The sequence below is a fragment of the Papaver somniferum genome, chromosome 7, assembly GCF_003573695.1.
Source record: "Papaver somniferum cultivar HN1 chromosome 7, ASM357369v1, whole genome shotgun sequence".
Classification (NCBI taxonomy): domain Eukaryota; kingdom Viridiplantae; phylum Streptophyta; class Magnoliopsida; order Ranunculales; family Papaveraceae; genus Papaver; species Papaver somniferum.
The window spans coordinates 162,511,798-162,529,259 of record NC_039364.1 but is presented as its reverse complement, the minus strand read 5'-3'; the positions used below and the strand labels follow the sequence as shown (position 1 = coordinate 162,529,259).

At 37.5% G+C, this 17,462-nt stretch overlaps 1 protein-coding gene across 1 annotated transcript; it reads right to left on the bottom strand.

Annotated features, from left to right (window-relative positions):
* Positions 1 to 8,659: 8,659 nt before the first annotated feature.
* Positions 8,660 to 13,473, bottom strand: LOC113298941. Its single transcript, XM_026547840.1, has 3 exons — positions 11,186 to 13,473; positions 9,326 to 9,420; positions 8,660 to 9,201 (listed from the first exon to the last, which is right to left on the bottom strand). Exons 1-2 carry the CDS (start codon positions 12,660 to 12,662, stop codon positions 9,347 to 9,349), a joined length of 1,551 nt encoding a protein of 516 aa, XP_026403625.1. The 5' UTR covers positions 12,663 to 13,473; the 3' UTR covers positions 8,660 to 9,201; positions 9,326 to 9,346.
* Between the last annotated feature and the right edge of the window lie 3,989 nt (positions 13,474 to 17,462).

Sequence of the window (17,462 nt, the reverse complement as noted above, 5' to 3'; positions counted from 1 at the left end):
CACAATGTCATTTGTTTTGATTCCTCATTCATTTCAGGCAAAATATACCCTTGAAGCTTAGCTTTTTGTGCTAAGGAGCGCCCTCCAATATGGTTTCCAGCATATCCACAATGTATTTCGTTCAAAATTTCTTGTCCTTCTTCAAATGATAGGCATCTGATCAGGGGTCCCAAGTACGACTGTCGGTATAATAATCCTTCTTTTGGTTGGTAGTTTCCTGATCGAGATATTATTTTATGTGTGAGTTTCTGATCGCTTTGGAGATCGCCATTAGCCAGATATTTTAGGATAGGTGTCCGCTAATCTTCCTCGGCGAGAGCTTCTTGGCTCGTGCTTGCACTTAAAATTTCTATGTCTCATTCGAGTGGTATTGAGGGGAGTAGTACAATTTCAACCTTCACATATATTGCCTCCGGATCCGCCATCATTTAAGCGGTAAAAGCTAAGGCGTATGCATGCCTATTTTTATTCCTGCATAAATATCAGAAAGTGATATTGGGTGTCTGTTCAATATAATGTCTGGACAATTGAAGGTATCGTTGCAGAGATGCATCCGAAGCTTGATACTTTCCATCAATCTGTCGTATGACAAGTTGTGAATCGCTTGTGAGACAGACCTCATCGATTCCGAGTTCGATTATCGGGAAGCATGTATAAAGGCCTCGTATTCGTTTATGTTATTTGTAGATGGAAATTCTAGCCTTAAGCTATATAGGATCCTTCGACCTGTTGGAATCGTGAAGACCACTATGATGCCAGACCCCTCCGAATTGCACGACCCGTCCACAAATACTTCCCATCATCTTGGCTTTTCATATTGAAGTAGCTTGAGTGGGTATTTCATTGATTTCTCCCTCTATTTCTGGAATCTCCTCGATCTCATCGAGTAGGAAATCGACAAAGAAATATGCGACAAATTGTGATTATCGATGTCTGGGTTGATATCTGACCCCAAACTGTTTGATCTGAGCACCCCATTTGAAGATTTGGCCTTCGCTGTCGGCATTATCCAATATGGATTCTATTGTAGCCTTGGTGATGACAATCATGGTGTGTGCATGAAAATATGTTCGCAACTTTTGTGTTTCATAAACCAAGGATAATGCAAGCTTTTCTATTTTTTGTATAGTTTTTCTCTGCCGAGGTGAGAGTTTTACTTATGAAATAAATTGTCTTTTTCGCTCCTTCATCAATGCGAGTTATCACGACACTTATCGAAGTGTTAGTGGCAGAAAAATATATACAAAGGTTTTATCGTGGGATAGGCTTTTGTAAAATAGATAGAGTAGCCAAGTGCTCTTTAATATTTTGGAAAGCTTCGTCACGCTCGGCACTCCATGTGAATTTTTCGTCCTTTTTTAGAGTATTGAAGAAATCATGGCACTTATGGGACGATCTTGCTATGAATCGTTCTAGTGCAGCTAGTCGACCATTTGGTCTCTATACATCTTTCACCGTCTCCGGTGATGGAATCTCTAAAATGGCTTGCACCCTGGATGGATCCACTTCAATGCCTCACTTTGTGACCATGTATCCTAAGAATTTTCCATAGGTGACCCCGAAGGCACATTTTGTCGGATTTATTTTCATGTTGTGCTTCCTCATTTGCTCAAAGATGTCTTTAAGGTATTTTGAATGGTCTTGTGGAAGCTTGCTCTTGATAAGCATGTCATCCACGTAATACCTCCAGGGTTTTTTGTATCCATTTATCAAACATTTTATCCACCATTCGTTGATACGTTACACAACATATTTTATTCTGAATGGCATTTTGGTATAACAGTAGAGTCCGCGTGGAGTAAAAAAGGAAGTGTGCTCTTGGTCCTCCTACGCCAATGGATTTGGTTATATACCGAGTATCCATCCATTAGTGATAACATCCCATATCCGGATTTTGCTTCTACTAGTTGATCGATATTGGGAAGTGGAAAACTGTCCTTCGGGCATGCTTTATTAAGATCGCTGAAGTCAATGCATATTCGTACTCCTTCGTTATTTTATGGTACGATCACCATATTAGATATCCATATAGGATATTGAACTTCTAGGATGACACCTGATGCCTCTATTATCTTTAGCTCATTTTGAATGGCTTCATGGTATTCCGGTGCTACCTTTCTCATTTTTTCCTCACGGGTTTATGCTTCGGATTGATTTTCAAGTGGTGGAAGAAGACTGTTGGATATATTCCTGCCATATCCTCCATATGCCACACAAAGACATCAGAATACTCCTTCAGAACGTGTATTAGTTTCTCTTCTTCCTCTATATTGAGGAGGGTTCCTATTCTGACCATCCTTGATTTTTCATGTGTTCTTACGCTTATTTATTTCATCAGTTATAAGGATGAGAAATTTGATTTTAGATCCCCGATATCGGAGAGATTATGTAATTGCTATAAGGGCTCTGTGGATTCGTCCAAAGAAGGAATTGTCCCAGCACTAGATTGTCTCGCCTCGTTTGTTTCTGCGATATAGGTATCGATCTCCTATTGGTTTTTAGACTTCTTGGCTCTTTTCTTCTTCGCCCTTGGGGCATTCACCATGTTCTTCATAAACGGTAACTTTACCTTTTCTTTGGCGATCAAACTCTCAAACGATCCGCCAGAAGTTACCACTGGGATGGAACACGCCTCGCTGAGGATAGAGATAACATAGCACCTCGTACTGGAATGAATCCGAAGAACAATACAGGGGAAGACGAATTCTCTCCTCTAACCATCCCTCAGTCACGATTATCTCGTTCGAACCACAAGGTAGCTCCGCGATCTTCTTATTCAGAACTCTGGCTTGTCCCTCTTGGGTAACAAAGGTGACTGTGAGTATTTGCAAGCAGTACTTAGCCTTCAAGTTCTCTAAATAATCAGCATCAGTCATCTCAGATGCCTTACTAGAACTAGGATATCTAACAGTCACCGGACTCTTATCAGCACTATAAAGATTCGAAAAACAAGATGAAAAAATAACACCCAAAAGAAAAGAAACATCAGTCATAAACTACAAAATATGGAAGTTCCGGGATAATGGCGATGAACTAACAGAACAAACCAATAACAATGGCAAAGGCCATTAGTTGAAAAAACAACCTTACAAAGGGGAAAGAAATAACTCTTACCGTCTTCGAAGTGGAGAGTTTTTTCCAGACATGATGAAACTTTTTATGAAGTTCAAGAATTTAAGGAGAAACAGGAAAAAACATAGTAGAAAGAGAACAAAAAGGTTCTGAACTCTGCAAAGGGTAGAGAAAAATAAAAGCATGATTCTCTAACCTAGGAAGATTTTATAGGAGATAAAAACCTTTGTACAATCAACAGGCGCCTCAAGTCCAACAGGTAAAAGAACATTAAAAAAAAGGACGTGAATAAAAAGACGAAACAATCACACTTTTTCTTCCCATCATACCCTTGGTAAGATGAAAAGAAAAGGAGAAAATTGTGAGGGTTAAATAGCTAATAGCCACGTGTCAACATCTCAGGAGGTGTTCTCATGATAAGATATTAAGGGGGATGCACCGAATCACACTCCTAAAGGTGATTGTATCTGAACCAAGACAACTACTACATAGCCGCATGAAGAACGCGTGTAAAGAGTAGTCAAATCACTCAGACGGTCAAGTCTAAAAAGAGAGCGGAGCATTTCATGAGAGATCAGCAGGGGTGCGATACAACTGTGAATGAAAGTACATCGTTTCAGAAGCTCAGATAAAGGAAGATTAACAATACAGCCCGAAGAAGGTGTAGTACGATGCCCCTTAAGAAGGAGCACCAGGATGGATGAACAAATCGAAACAACTCGGAGAGAAGAGTCGAACGATACACCTCTAAGGAGGAAAATATAGAACTCATCCCAGTAATGAAAAGATGTACGATAGAGTAACTAGCTCAGCGACATTGGGTTACACCTTCACGAGTCCAATCTGTCTAGATATAAATACTGGTACATGTAGAAGGAGGTGGACATGTAATGTTAGATGGTCTTTTCTACAAAGAATTCTAAAGAGAGATTTAGAGAAAGAAAGAGTGAAAAGTCTAAGTGATATTTGTAATTCATCTAAGGGTAAGACCTTCAATAATAAAGAAATAGTTTTTTCACCGGATGTAGGTCTACAAGGCCGAACCACTTTATATGCTCGTGTTCATCTTTACATCTTGTTATCTTTGAATCTTGATCTTTAGTAGTTTTATCCGTTAGATCTACTTGGGTGTGGTCATCAGAAAAGATGCAGGACGCACAACCACGGGATGATCCATATGTTACTCTCTCAAAGAACAACTCCAAACACGAAACTGTAAATGTGGCACCCAAAAGTCATGTTATGGATTTCTTTGTTTTTTGTCTTCGCTATTGCTTAAATTATATCACTGCACAATCATAGACTAATTAGAAAATATACAGAATGAGTAAAGTCACCATGGTGATTTCCTGAGTAAAACAATTAATTGGAAAAAAGACAAGTTCAGAGAGATTTGACGAGAAGACAAGTTGAATTATACCATAACTGAGTCACTGAACTGCTAGTTAGAGTTCGAAAGTTACATGGTCTTGTTTAATTTTTCTTTTTCAAATTTTTTTTTCACAGAGTCTTACATGGTTGGGGCTGGGCACTTGGGCTATAAATGCGGCTGAGAGATGAATTTCTGGCTCAAAATCTAAACATACTGATAGCCTTCAAAAGACAAACGTTGTCAGATTCAGACCCCAGTTGCCAGAGATATAAGTTGTCAGAACTGACTGCTAAGAAATCTGGCAGAAGTTGGAAGCCCGAACCAACAGGCAATTATGGGTAACTCAACACAACAACAATTAACAAAACTACAAAATCCACCACATAGAGATAAAGGGAAAATCCCCACAAAAACGTTCGAGCATATCACTAATACAAAGATATCTTATTGGTTGTAGGAATATTTGCTGACTTGTTGCAAGAATTATTCAATATATATCTTCCAGATGCGCGATATATATTAGTATTTGGGACATGAATCCTATATCCCAATCATTTTGGAGATGCGGTTTTTTTTTTGAAGGAAAGATGGGCTTGAACAACCCATAGTTTATTAAATTACCTCAATAAAACTGAGGTTTGAAGGGATACATAATGGTGGAGAATCACCATTCCAGGAATCATGATAACATCAGTATCAATTACATCAATAGGAAACAAAAAGAAACAACTAGTACTAAATTTACAGATTTCGAAACATAAGGAAACGAAAAACCGATATTGTACTAATTTACAATTTGTCGACGAAACTGACACCCTTCTAATGGTTATTGATTCAAACCATTTTGATTCCTGATCCTTTGATTCTTCATCATCAACATCATATATGTAAGATGCTTCCACTGTAGAGAAGTAATAAGCCCAAATTGACACTATCACGATCAATATCGGTATTAATTTCCGAAGTATATCGTCGTTTTCCATAACATACTTGAAAACGATGCCGCAACTCCACCAATCAATGCCATAATGGCTATCAGAAAACAAATCTGAATAGCATGAAGAAGCCATCAGATTCATGAGAAAAACAAATACAAACATATAAAAACCTAAATATTATTGCCTGAAATACCAATTTGTTTTATTTATTTATCTAATAATACAAACTAACTACTAATTGTATCCAAATCTAATCGGAAGATCTGAAAGACTCAGACCAAATCCAATAGATTTGAAATACAACGGAAAAGATTTTGATAAAAATTTGTGAAGTTGGAGATTTTTTTTTTTCGGAGATACGAGGAAAACGGTTATTCGGAAATGCGCTTTTTGAACTTCATCTGTCTCTTGTATAGATCGATTATGACACGGTTGGAACAATCTTACGGTAGGGTGAACCTTAAGTATGGTGACTAATAATGGACCATAAAAAGGAAGAATTAGTAGGTTATTTATGGGTATGGCCATATCTTCTTAGTCTTTCAACCAATCCATCATCATGTTTCTCATATAGATCAAATCGTAGGGTAAATGGTGATCAATATGGCTTCTCCTTTCAATATTTTTGACCCTTTTCTATATATTTGCAGTCGTTGTATATCCCAAAATAGGAATTCAATTAAAAATAAATCTCCAAGAACATTTAGAAGATAAGCAGGTTTTCAATTACCTCATGATGTTTTGTTGCTAATGAGGTTTTCATCCCATGTAAAGAGAGTTCTGTTTTCAAATATATAGGCTCTTCATGAAGAAAGATGCATCTTTGGGCTCTCGCCCAACTGCAGATTGTTGGTTTATGGTTGTGTCTCCTCATTCCAAGCTATATCATGAAAGACGTCCAGAGTATACGTATAATGGGAACATTAGTCTTTCTCAAAGAATCGTATTCCAAAGTAAAAGTTTATTTCTGCTGTTGAAAAACAGCAACTGTGGAAAACACATCTTACTTCTCATCTTATTTGATTTGTACCTACGGAAAGTGCTTTAAAATAACTTGGCATCTGATTTGGCTCTCTATTTTTGTAAAATTTCTGGAAATGAATGTCCTTACGCTACATGGGAACAAAGGATTCCCCTTTAAAGTTAAGATGTATACTGGAACCAATAATACTGGAAATAGGAGTGCGAATTCGTGCACACTCCTTAACGAATGTATGTTTCACATTTCAATTTCTATCCTTGATTTAATTTAGGGAGTTATGTAACGAGAGTCGTGATTCTAAACATGGAGGGTAATGGGGCCATCAGTTAAATAATCAACCAATCAGAAGACTATGTGAAATATACACTCGTTAGAGGAGTGTGAACAGATTTGGACTCCTGAAAATGGTCGCATTCGTTTGCAAGATCCAAAAGTTACGGAATTTCCTTTTCACTGTTTATATACGCAAATTTTTTTTACCTGCTAAAGGTAGATCAACATAAGTCTACCTTAAGTATATTCTCCGATGAATGGTCGTGAAATACAAAAAAAAATATAATGATGAGAAAACCTTCAGTCTTTCGTTGCACTATATAGATACCCAATAGATTCTTATTACAGACGCTTCGGTTCAGAAAAAACTGTTGGTACGCAACCTTTAATTGCGCTTCGAATGGTTTCAGTGTCATCCAGACGTTTGGTCGATAAATAGGTGTAATGAGATTTTAGTGTCTTTTTGATTGGCTATGATGACATGGAAATGACATGGCAATATTTGATGATGTCTCTTAATTACAAACCAGAATTCTTATAACTGCGGCATGCGGCAATATGGGATCTCTTATTATAAAGAAAGATATTTTGGGCGAGGATTGTCCTAATTACCTCCCTCACCACTACACTCAATCCTCTCCTCTTGATGACATGTCAACACTGGTCAACCTACACGTCCCCTTCTCCACTACACTCAGCCTAAGGGAGGACAAAGAGGGGAAAGTGTATAGTCCTAAATAGTGTCTTCTTTTTGTTTTGATTTTTTTGTTTGTCATCTTTTCTTAGGGGTCCCTTTAACCCCAACACAAATAAATAAATATTCGAGTCATGCAGGGGATGCTTGGTTGCGGTAAGACAAAGTCTTTGTACTGGTTTTCTGATACCTTATTTTGCGCTGGTCACTATTGGATGGTCTTGAACTGGTACTGGTGCAATAAAAGTTGCTTGCGTCTGTAACTACTGTTTGAGTAGTTTTAAGACCGCTGTAGTATGTGTGGACTTTCAGTTGCTGCAGTAGCAGATACAGTAGGTGACGCAAGTGCAGTTGCATTTGCAGAGGCAATTGGAGACACGGGTAATACACCTTTTTTTTTTTTTGTCTTTTTGGAAACATAATTCGTGTCTACTTTTAATTAATATGAACAACGCGTGTCAAGATATAATTTGTCCCACATGCCATCAGAAACACCTCTATCTGAAAGTTTATCCTTTTGATTAAATCTTTCACATAGATTTGTGGAGATAGGATTCTCTACTTATATGCATTGGGTATATACTTTTACACATCATACAAATTCAAATTAAAGTTTTAACAATAAGCCGTAAGTTAAAGCAGGAGTATTTGGTGGAAGACTAGACTCAGTTGTCGAGTCGTTGTTGAGATTCCTCAGAATCAGTCACTTGAGATATGAGATCCTCAGAATCAGTCACTTGAGATATTGTAGGACTTCTGGTCAACTATCCTTGAAATATTGTTCTGCGGTACGAATCCAAATACATTGTTCTTTGATTGAACAAAGTAGAGAAAAAATAAAGACGTCTGGTTGCCGCAGATGACAGATGAAGGAATGTTAGATGGCATCAGCGTGTAGAGAGAGACAACACATGAACCAATCCATAAACATTTGCTCCTAGCATTTCTAATGGCTGGCTTTATTTACATTTAAAGGTCTACAATCTGCATGCTCAGAGACTGGAGGGCTTTAGATGCATGAGTTCGTTGGATGCAACAAAGCGAAATTGTATGTGCCTTGCGTGTGCGTCAAAACGTGGCATATGACGTGTGACTTGTGCGGTTGTTACCGAATCGTAGGTTCAAGCGGCAAATGTGACATGACATATATGTGACTTGTGCATGCATCGGTTGTCAGAGTGCACTGTAATTTATTTATTTATTTCCATCCGTAACTGAGTATCATGTCCTTCAATCTTCTCTTTTTACTTGAAAGATAGTTGTGCTGTGTAATTGAGTTCCACCTGACATATCTTTTCTACAGAAGTTATTATGACAATAAAAGGAAATACAAAAGACAAAAAAAATGATAATTGAATTGTGACAATCTTAAAACCAGAATTGTGATAAACTTGAAACCAGTGCCCCATCCAAACTGGATTAAAAAAATTGTTAGAAACAGCCCAAGTTTGAAAACGCTTAACATCTACAGAATCTTCACCAAGGTGTGTCAACCAATCATCAATGACATGATCCAGACAGCTTCTAAAACGGTTCAACATTCCTAGATCAAGAATTTAAATTGGTGACACCTGATGTAGGAAAGGTTTCGGGGATATCAAAGTAGGTTCGGCCTAAGATTACTAATCAACCACCTCCTCCGTAATTCTGGACTTAAAGCTACAAAAATTTGGGCGTCAACTGAATCACCTCTAAGAAAATTCACAGCATCTAATTCCAAATTTTCATCCAGGTCTGGCATCCCTTTAAGTACAGCCATCCATTCTTCTTCTGGGACAGGGTTACCGGTAACTTTCTGTTTCTCCAAAATAGCAACCATGTTTTGGCATTTTCTCATCAGCTGAGAAAATCCAGAACCAGTTGACTGTACCTGAAACCACCAAAGAAAAATTAATTAAACAAGTGTTGTAAGAGGTTAAATCCAACATGATTTGCAACAAATGCCGGGATACTGTAATAACAACAATATGACACAAGAAGCCAAAAAATTTCACCTTGCTCTTGGCAATAAGAGGTCACTTTGGAATTGCCTTCCCACTCTTCTTCTCACTTCTACTCTGCTTTGAGCTACAACTTCCATTAGGGTTGCCTGTGACCGTGGAGCAAGTTAAATACGAAATAAAATAACAATTGGGAAGAAGCGGAATTGCTGAATGGGAACATAAGTACTGATTTCTCTGCTGTACATGGCAGTTTTTACAGCAGCTATCTAAAGCAGTTTTTACAGCAGCCATTAAAAGAAATGCAACATTAACTACTCAAGACAGCTAAAAACAACACAGTTGGAAGCTAGAGACAAGCGACAACAACCCAGGTGTAATAGAATATAAAATTTGTTCCGTTAGGAACAAAAAAAAACTTGCCCACTGTATTGTCTCAGAAACTATATGATTGAAATAGTGTCACATCGCTCAATCAGCATTGTCTGATAACTATTTGACTTGAATAACATTCTTAACATATTTCAACAAATCAGGCATCTCTAAACATGATTGCGGTGTAAATCATAAAATGTCTGACATTCTCCCACTCGGTTAAGGAACAAAACTTTTATGATATCCGCACACTCAAATCAAATAGTACGCTGACTTTCGACTACAGAGACTCAACCCTTGCATTCAAAAGGGGTAAACCTTTTCTACAATCATAAAACTAGATGGCCACGTAAAATATGTTATTTTTAAAAACAGAAAACATTTTTATTTGCTTAACCTTCTGCCAAAACAAGAAGGAAGCAACTTTATTTAGCTCAACTTTATGCCAAAACTCTGAATTGCACTTGTAACTTCAACCGTACCTCATCTACGTTATGGAACATGCAATCGCTAGGAGAATAAAAGTTGATGCTTTAGACTAAACATCATATAAAACTAACAACATGCTGAAATCAAACTTGGCCTTAGCATTAACATGCTCAACAACATAAAACCAGCACACAAAGCGCAAGAACACTAAATATGATTCTTACCAAAATAAGATTGAAACATGAAATAGAAACAAACATAACAGTCAAGCTTTCAAGACTTATTATCAACTTATATTTCCTCCAATTACTTAATGATGGGTGAAAACAAATTTTCTTTTATAATACCGTATGAGACTAGAAGTCCAAGTCATGCTTGTCACATATCACTCGAACCCACTAACAGACATACAGCTGGGCTAACCTGGGCTTTAGCCCAGGTAACCGTCACAGCCCAACAGCCTAAAAAAGTGAAATGCTATGCTCGACAAGGCTAGCCCGGACTAGAAAAAGAATTAAGAGTTCTAGGGTCTGTCCCTGCTCCAACCTTTCCATCATGAGTTAGAGAACACCTCATAGGACTTGTCAAGCTGATGGATATATCATGCTTAATCTTTAACCTTAAACTAACATTTACTGTCTGATTAAATCATAAACATGCCTTCAACAAATCAGAAATTAGCTTATATTAAACATGCATTAGCTTACACCGTGTTTGTTTACTCCCAACTCATCTGAGATCTGACTCAAAATGGAAAACAAACGTCGTGTCAGCTGCAAACAAACAACTTCTTAGTCTAAACATGATTGTTGGGCAAACCATAAAAAAGTCTAACACTCAAGACAGCTAAAACTACACAGTTGGAAGCTATCCGCATGCGACAACAAACACATGCGTAATAGAGTATAAAATTTGCTCAACTAGGAACAAAAATCCAGTGCAGGAATAGTCTCAGATCACTTAATCAGCATTGTCTGATGACTATTTAACTTAAATAGCGTTCTTAAGATACGTCTTATGGTGGATGCAAGTGATACTTCAAATACATAAAGAAAATCAGACGCCAAATAGATATTGAACTCATGATTTGGTATGCAACAGTTGAGTTACCTTGAACATCATCGCGGACCTCGTCACCAACCACTTTGTCCTCGTAGAAAGCATAAGACTTGAATGGTTTTCTTCCCGTAAACACCAACCCTGCCAGTAGGTTGCCTACGACAACACGTTGCAAATCTTCAGTACAGTCACAGTTACTGGTTTTAGCTCCTTTAGGAACAAAGGTTGTCAGAGAAACGAGATTCTCCACTTGCGCATGCAGCTGATAATCCATGTATGGGCAATCAATATTAATATCATCACCAATCTTACGGCTTAGTGTTTCGTTCATCTTAGCTTGAAAAATCCTAGGATACGAGCGGGAACATTTTACCACCTTGAGACATTTCTCCTGCAAATTGTAGAGTATGAGACTTTCCCCATTAAACCAGTACAATAGCACCTGATCGGAGAGAGTCAATGCACGTGTAGGAGGTGTAACAGCGCTAGTTTCAAAGTAACAACAGAGGGGAGCTGGTAATAAACCTTCATGATCCTTAATCTGGACATCGAAAGTCTCCTCCCTGATCCATACTTGCTTGACCCTGTCCTTTAATATATACATATGAACCTTGCAGCAACAATTACTCTGATATTCACAACGATGGCCGCTGTGATCACTGTTGCTTATCGATATCTTCTCAGAACGCGCAATACAAGGATATCCTTTATACTCCAAAAGATGATCAATAACTAGATATTGATGTTCATCCATTGTTGGGGTCAGATTAGATACAGCCGGGAGTCGAATGAACCGAATCTTCTCGTAGTGGAGGTCGAATGAGAGCAACATTTCCATCTTAGAACCATTACCAACTTCACTAGTCGTCCTCCAAAGAAGATCACCCCCGCAATAGGTGGCTGGTCTACAAAACGAACTTGAAAGTCTGGTTACCATTCGACCAGGAAAAGGTGGAGAACCGGGTGGTGGTGACATATCAAGAGTACTAGTAATTATGTTTCTCCACGACAGAGTTCCCAGTGTAATGACCACGCAAACAAACCCGTCGTCATCTTTCGAAGTAAAAACAATTACAGCCTTGTATACTTGTGATAATGAATCAAAAGCAAAACCATGACACAAGTAGATGTATCCTCCAGTTGGAGTAACATAATATAGGTTAAGTGTTTCAAATCTGATGGGGTTAACCACAGAAATCGAACCCATAGCAGCATCAGGTTTACTCACCCGTTTAATACATGCTAAACCATTAGCATAACCTACTAGTTCAAATATCTCATGGGTTTCTATACGAGTGATAATTTTAGGATGGAGATAATTATTGTCATTATTTGCTTCTAACCTAAAAAAGTAACAAATATCGATGCCACCCCTAAATACATTAAGGAGATTAAGGATTAGACTTTTGTTATTTCTGTTTAGAACATTATGAACCACAGCAAATCGTGCATCTTTAGTAGTTGAATTGTGCCATAACTTACTCAACGGACTGCATCTGGCTAGAAGAGTTGGAGCTGGTAATCTCATTAAAATGTTCTCAGTCCACAGATCGTCTGAAAGATCGACAACTGTTCGGCCCTGCTCTTTTTCATATGTTTCTTCACAAAGTTGTTTCCTTTTCTTCACAGCTGCTCTTTCCTCTACGATTTCACCGATTGCTGCTTCTTCATCGATTTCGTTTCTGTTTCTGACGATCCCCCTTTCTTCTTTTTCAATTTTTTTTCCTGAATCATCTTCAAGTTGTTTCCTTTTCTTCAGAGTTGCTCTTTCCTTGCCTTTCTGCTCTACTTTTTCACCAATTCTTTTTCCCTCATCAATTTTAACTTTTTTTGTGACAATTGCTTTTTGCTTCCCTTTGTGCTGTATTTCTTCCTTTGTTTTTTCACAATTGGTCTGTTTTCTTCTTCATCAAGGGGTTTCCTTTTCTTCTTCCCAATTACTATTTCCCTGATGTATTGCTGTTCACCATGGATGTCTGAATTTTTCCTCTTTCTCACGTCCACCATTCTAATAACTTATCAAAATCAAAACAAAAATAAATTAGAACAATCAATTGGAGACTAAAGGTCGTGGATCGGGGCTATATAATGGATGAGAAGATAAATAAAAAGGAGGAGGAGTGAATCGAGTGATAGGATTGTGAAATTGATCAGTTGATTGATTGGGGATTATAAATAAAATACTCAAAACAGAAAGAGTTTATATAGCCTAGAATTCGAGTTCCATTCTAATTGAGAAAACACAGAATGGAGGAGCGTAAATTAAGAGAGCTTCATAATTTATTTAAGAAACTGAATGGTGCCGCAAATGGAGAGGAGGGAGAAGATTGAGAAGAACAAAAAACCCTAGCCTTGTTTGGCACCTTATAAATCCCTATCCCAACTTGGTTTGCTGTAAATTTTTAATCCCATCCGTCAAACGTAGATACTTATCCATTAAGATCGTGACACATGTCATCCTACTTCGGAAATATTACGCGTTATTAATATTTGTATTCTCTGTTGTGCAAAAAAAACCCACTCGCGAATTTCACCCGTATCCGTCCGCAAAATTACGATCAAAATCCAATCCGCAAGAGTTATGGATCGGATACGGGTGGGATTTTCAAATCCGCACGTTTACACGGGTTAATTACGGTTGGACTTTGCAATCCGCGGATTCATCCGCACCCGCGATTAATCAATTAAACTCCAATTTGATTAAATTCATGGTGACCAATTAACTTTTGTAAACTCAGAGAACACGTGGTTCAAGACTTTCTACAAACACTTTATGTGCATGAAACTGGTGATAGTGAAAACGGTATTGCTGCTAAATTTGTTTGCCATTCCTTCCCTGCAAATTTGTTCTCTGCAAATTAACATCTAAACCATTCAACAACCAAAATCAACGGCAATAGAATCAATTTTTCCCTGTTTTATTGCTTGAACTGGTTCCCGTGAAATAGAGCAAATAGATACACATCAAAAACAGAATTGGACACTAATGAAGTACCATCATTCATCAGAGAGATCTAGCTTAGGTCTCTTTAATATGACTCAATTAATAAGACCTTTATAACAAGTCTTTCCGAACCACACGACCCTTTTCAGTGATATATATCCTTCTTTGATCTCTAGCATTTCATGTTCATAAATTAACATCATAAAAATCTTTAATCTCCAACAACCATCATTCATGGTAATCTGTTCGGACTAAATAAGAGAAGCAGAGAGTTTTGACGGGGGAAAGTAATACTAATGGACCAAGTTAATGCAGGAGAAAATTCATGTATTTTTTTTTTATTCTTTTGACTAAATCCGCGGTTAATTCCGCATCCGGTCCGTATCATCCGTAGATCCGCGGATGTCAAATCCGCGGGTGATTGGGTCGGACACGATTGGATTTTACAAATCCGCAACTTTTACGGATTGGACGGGGGTTACCTGGTGTAATTTTGAGATAGTGGTAAAAGTGGTTCGATTCTCAGACTTGCGAAGGATGAAAAATAGACTTAAATTCTAAAACTAAAATAGAAAACAAACTAAAAATTGTCACAAACTCAATCAAAGATGATATCAATATTAAAAGAACACTGAGGCTAAGATTCCACTATTTTCCAAGTTCAAAGTGATTTAATCCCAATAATTATATTTATGCAATTTTCTCGTTTAAGTTGATTCTAACTATTGCAACAAGTAGATTCTCAAAATAACAAGTGTAAATCCGAAGCATAGAACATCAAAAACCTAGGTACAAGTATGTTCTATCAAAAGAAATCACAATTGCTTAACAAGGATCATTCAAACAATTTTCAACCAAGGCAAATAATGATAAAATAATTGCAAATAAATAAATAAAATAGAATATACCACTTCTTGTTGGAAAAATAACTTCCTCTATCGCCTCAGCAATGGGGTTTAGCTCCTCATATTAATCACTTGCTCAAAATATTTGTTTATGGTTTAAAAGTTGATTAAAAGATGAAAAAATAATAAGCAGACAGTTTGCAACGTTTATAAGCGTTACAGACTGACTGTTTCTGTTACAAGCGGAACTGTTACAGAACGATAGAAGCTAAGTGTTGTAGAAGGACGACAGTTTTCTGCGACAATTAGGTGAGGGTCGATGTTCCTCGTGTTCTTCCTTCTACACCAGCAGAAACGAATGTCTGTAACTCTGATTTTTTGTCTCCTGTGGTTCTCTAAATTACCCCAAACTGTTCTAACCCCTTCCTTGAACTCCCAGCAACTTATATATAGCCAACAGAGCGATTTAATCTCCCCAAAACTTCTCGAAATCTCTTATTTTCTTTTCTTGGCAGTTACGGCAATAATCTCTTCCCAAAATTGTTTCACGTGTTTCTGAGCTTTCCAACTTATCTCAAACTCTTCCTTAGATATATATGTATCTTTGGAAAGATTTTTAGGTCTTTAGTCTCTCTAGAACTTCTAAAAATAAGCTCAATAAGGCCTGTGTAAAAATACCTTCCCTGTTTAGCTCCAACTCGGTTTCTAGCCAATTTGGGTGCAATTCAAAGACTTCACCAGGCCTGTTTAGGCCTAAGGAAGATACCCATTCAATTTCAGCCCTTTAGTCTCATTGTAGCTCGCCCAAAAATCGAATCCTAAATCTGCAGGTGTGAAGAACATGTTTCCCGCCAAAACTTGTTTTCAAACGGTGAAGGTGACCTCCCCCTTATCCAGTTCTGGTGTCCCTTTAGCACATGCCCGAAATGGGTTACCCCTTATCCAAAGTGAGAGTCCGGATAGCAAATGTCCTCCCAGGTGCCTTTAAAAACTTTTCGAGCCAATTTCGCCGCAAAAGCTTATTTCTCCAAAAATACCTATAGGGACATAAAAAGCCATAATAAATATAAAATCGAGCACTAATAATATATACAATTGAGATTATATAAGACACAAAAATGTGCCTATCAAATACCCCCAAACTTATTATTTGCTAGTCCTCGAGCAAATCAAATAGAAAATAAAATAAAATCCTAACTCACTGACGCAGGCATCGTCGATTGCATTTAGCGTATGCAATAAGCCTTTAAACCCCTAGGTGTCCCTAGTGGCCGAGTTATAGTCTCGAGAGGGCTTACCAGAGATATACCCACAAAACCTTAATACTCCAGACCCTAGCTATCTACACAGAACCTTGGAAAGCACTAAAGAATCTCCTTGGTTGTCATACTTATTGACTACGGGAAGAAATACCCTGATGCGAAATTCCAATTGTTGTACACGAGTTTGCACTCAAGCATACTAAAATTCATATATAGTGACAGAGCTCTACTCAAATAGTTTCACTATGGACATCAATATCCGGAGTCAAAACTAATCACATGGATAGATCAAGAAGATGGATATATAAAAACATAGATGGTTTTGATGTTTACTAAGTGAACGGCGTTTCCCATATCTGTCTGAAGGCCTCTGCCAAAATGAACCTATCCTAATGGATTGAGATACTAGTCTGACTAATATCAACACACTGGCATAAACAAGGGAACCAGTGGTCGATAATCCTAACTCTATGTCAACTCAGCTGGCATATACAAGGGTACCAGTGGTCGACTTTATTGAATTTATTCCTTTTGGTCAAATGGTCTGGTCTCAATTTTTTTTTCTTTTCTTACTTTTTTTTTTTAACTTTTTGGTAACTACCATTTTTCTTTTTTTCAATTTTTTGGTAACTACCATTTTTTTTTGTATCTCAATCACTCTAATTCACCCTAGCATTGGTAACAACTTGAATCGTTGGCCCCACCTATCACTTAGAGAAACATAGTTTAAAAACAAAATAAAATAAAAATAGAAGTGAAAAGGACTCAACGAGATACGGTGAAACTATCATGTTATTTCTAACACCTGAGCTCTGTGCTTTTATGAATAGACTCTTATAGATGTTGCCATCTAATCAGATTGGTTCCTCAACTCCTACAATCAAAATGCTTCCATCCACTTAGATTTGTTAGTGCGATCCTTAATATGCATAAATTTCTAGGCTCTGGATTTTGTTAATGCAACTAAAAAGTTTCTCTCATACCCCCAAACTTAAATCTAACATTGTCCTCAATGTTCTAAAGATGAAATTAAAAGCATGAACAAGGATAAACTGTTACCATTGAAGCAAAAGAGATAAGGAAAGATATTATCGTGTCGCATGAATGTTGGGTTACCTCCCAAGAAGTGCTAAGTTTAATGTCTTCAGCCAGACGAAGAAAGGATTAGTCACCTCGAATCGTATAACAGTAGCCGGAATAACTGTGGGTCTTCAAAACCAAAAAGTGTTGACCAAAGGAAACTGCAGTAAACCAAGAAAATGAACAAGACTAGCATG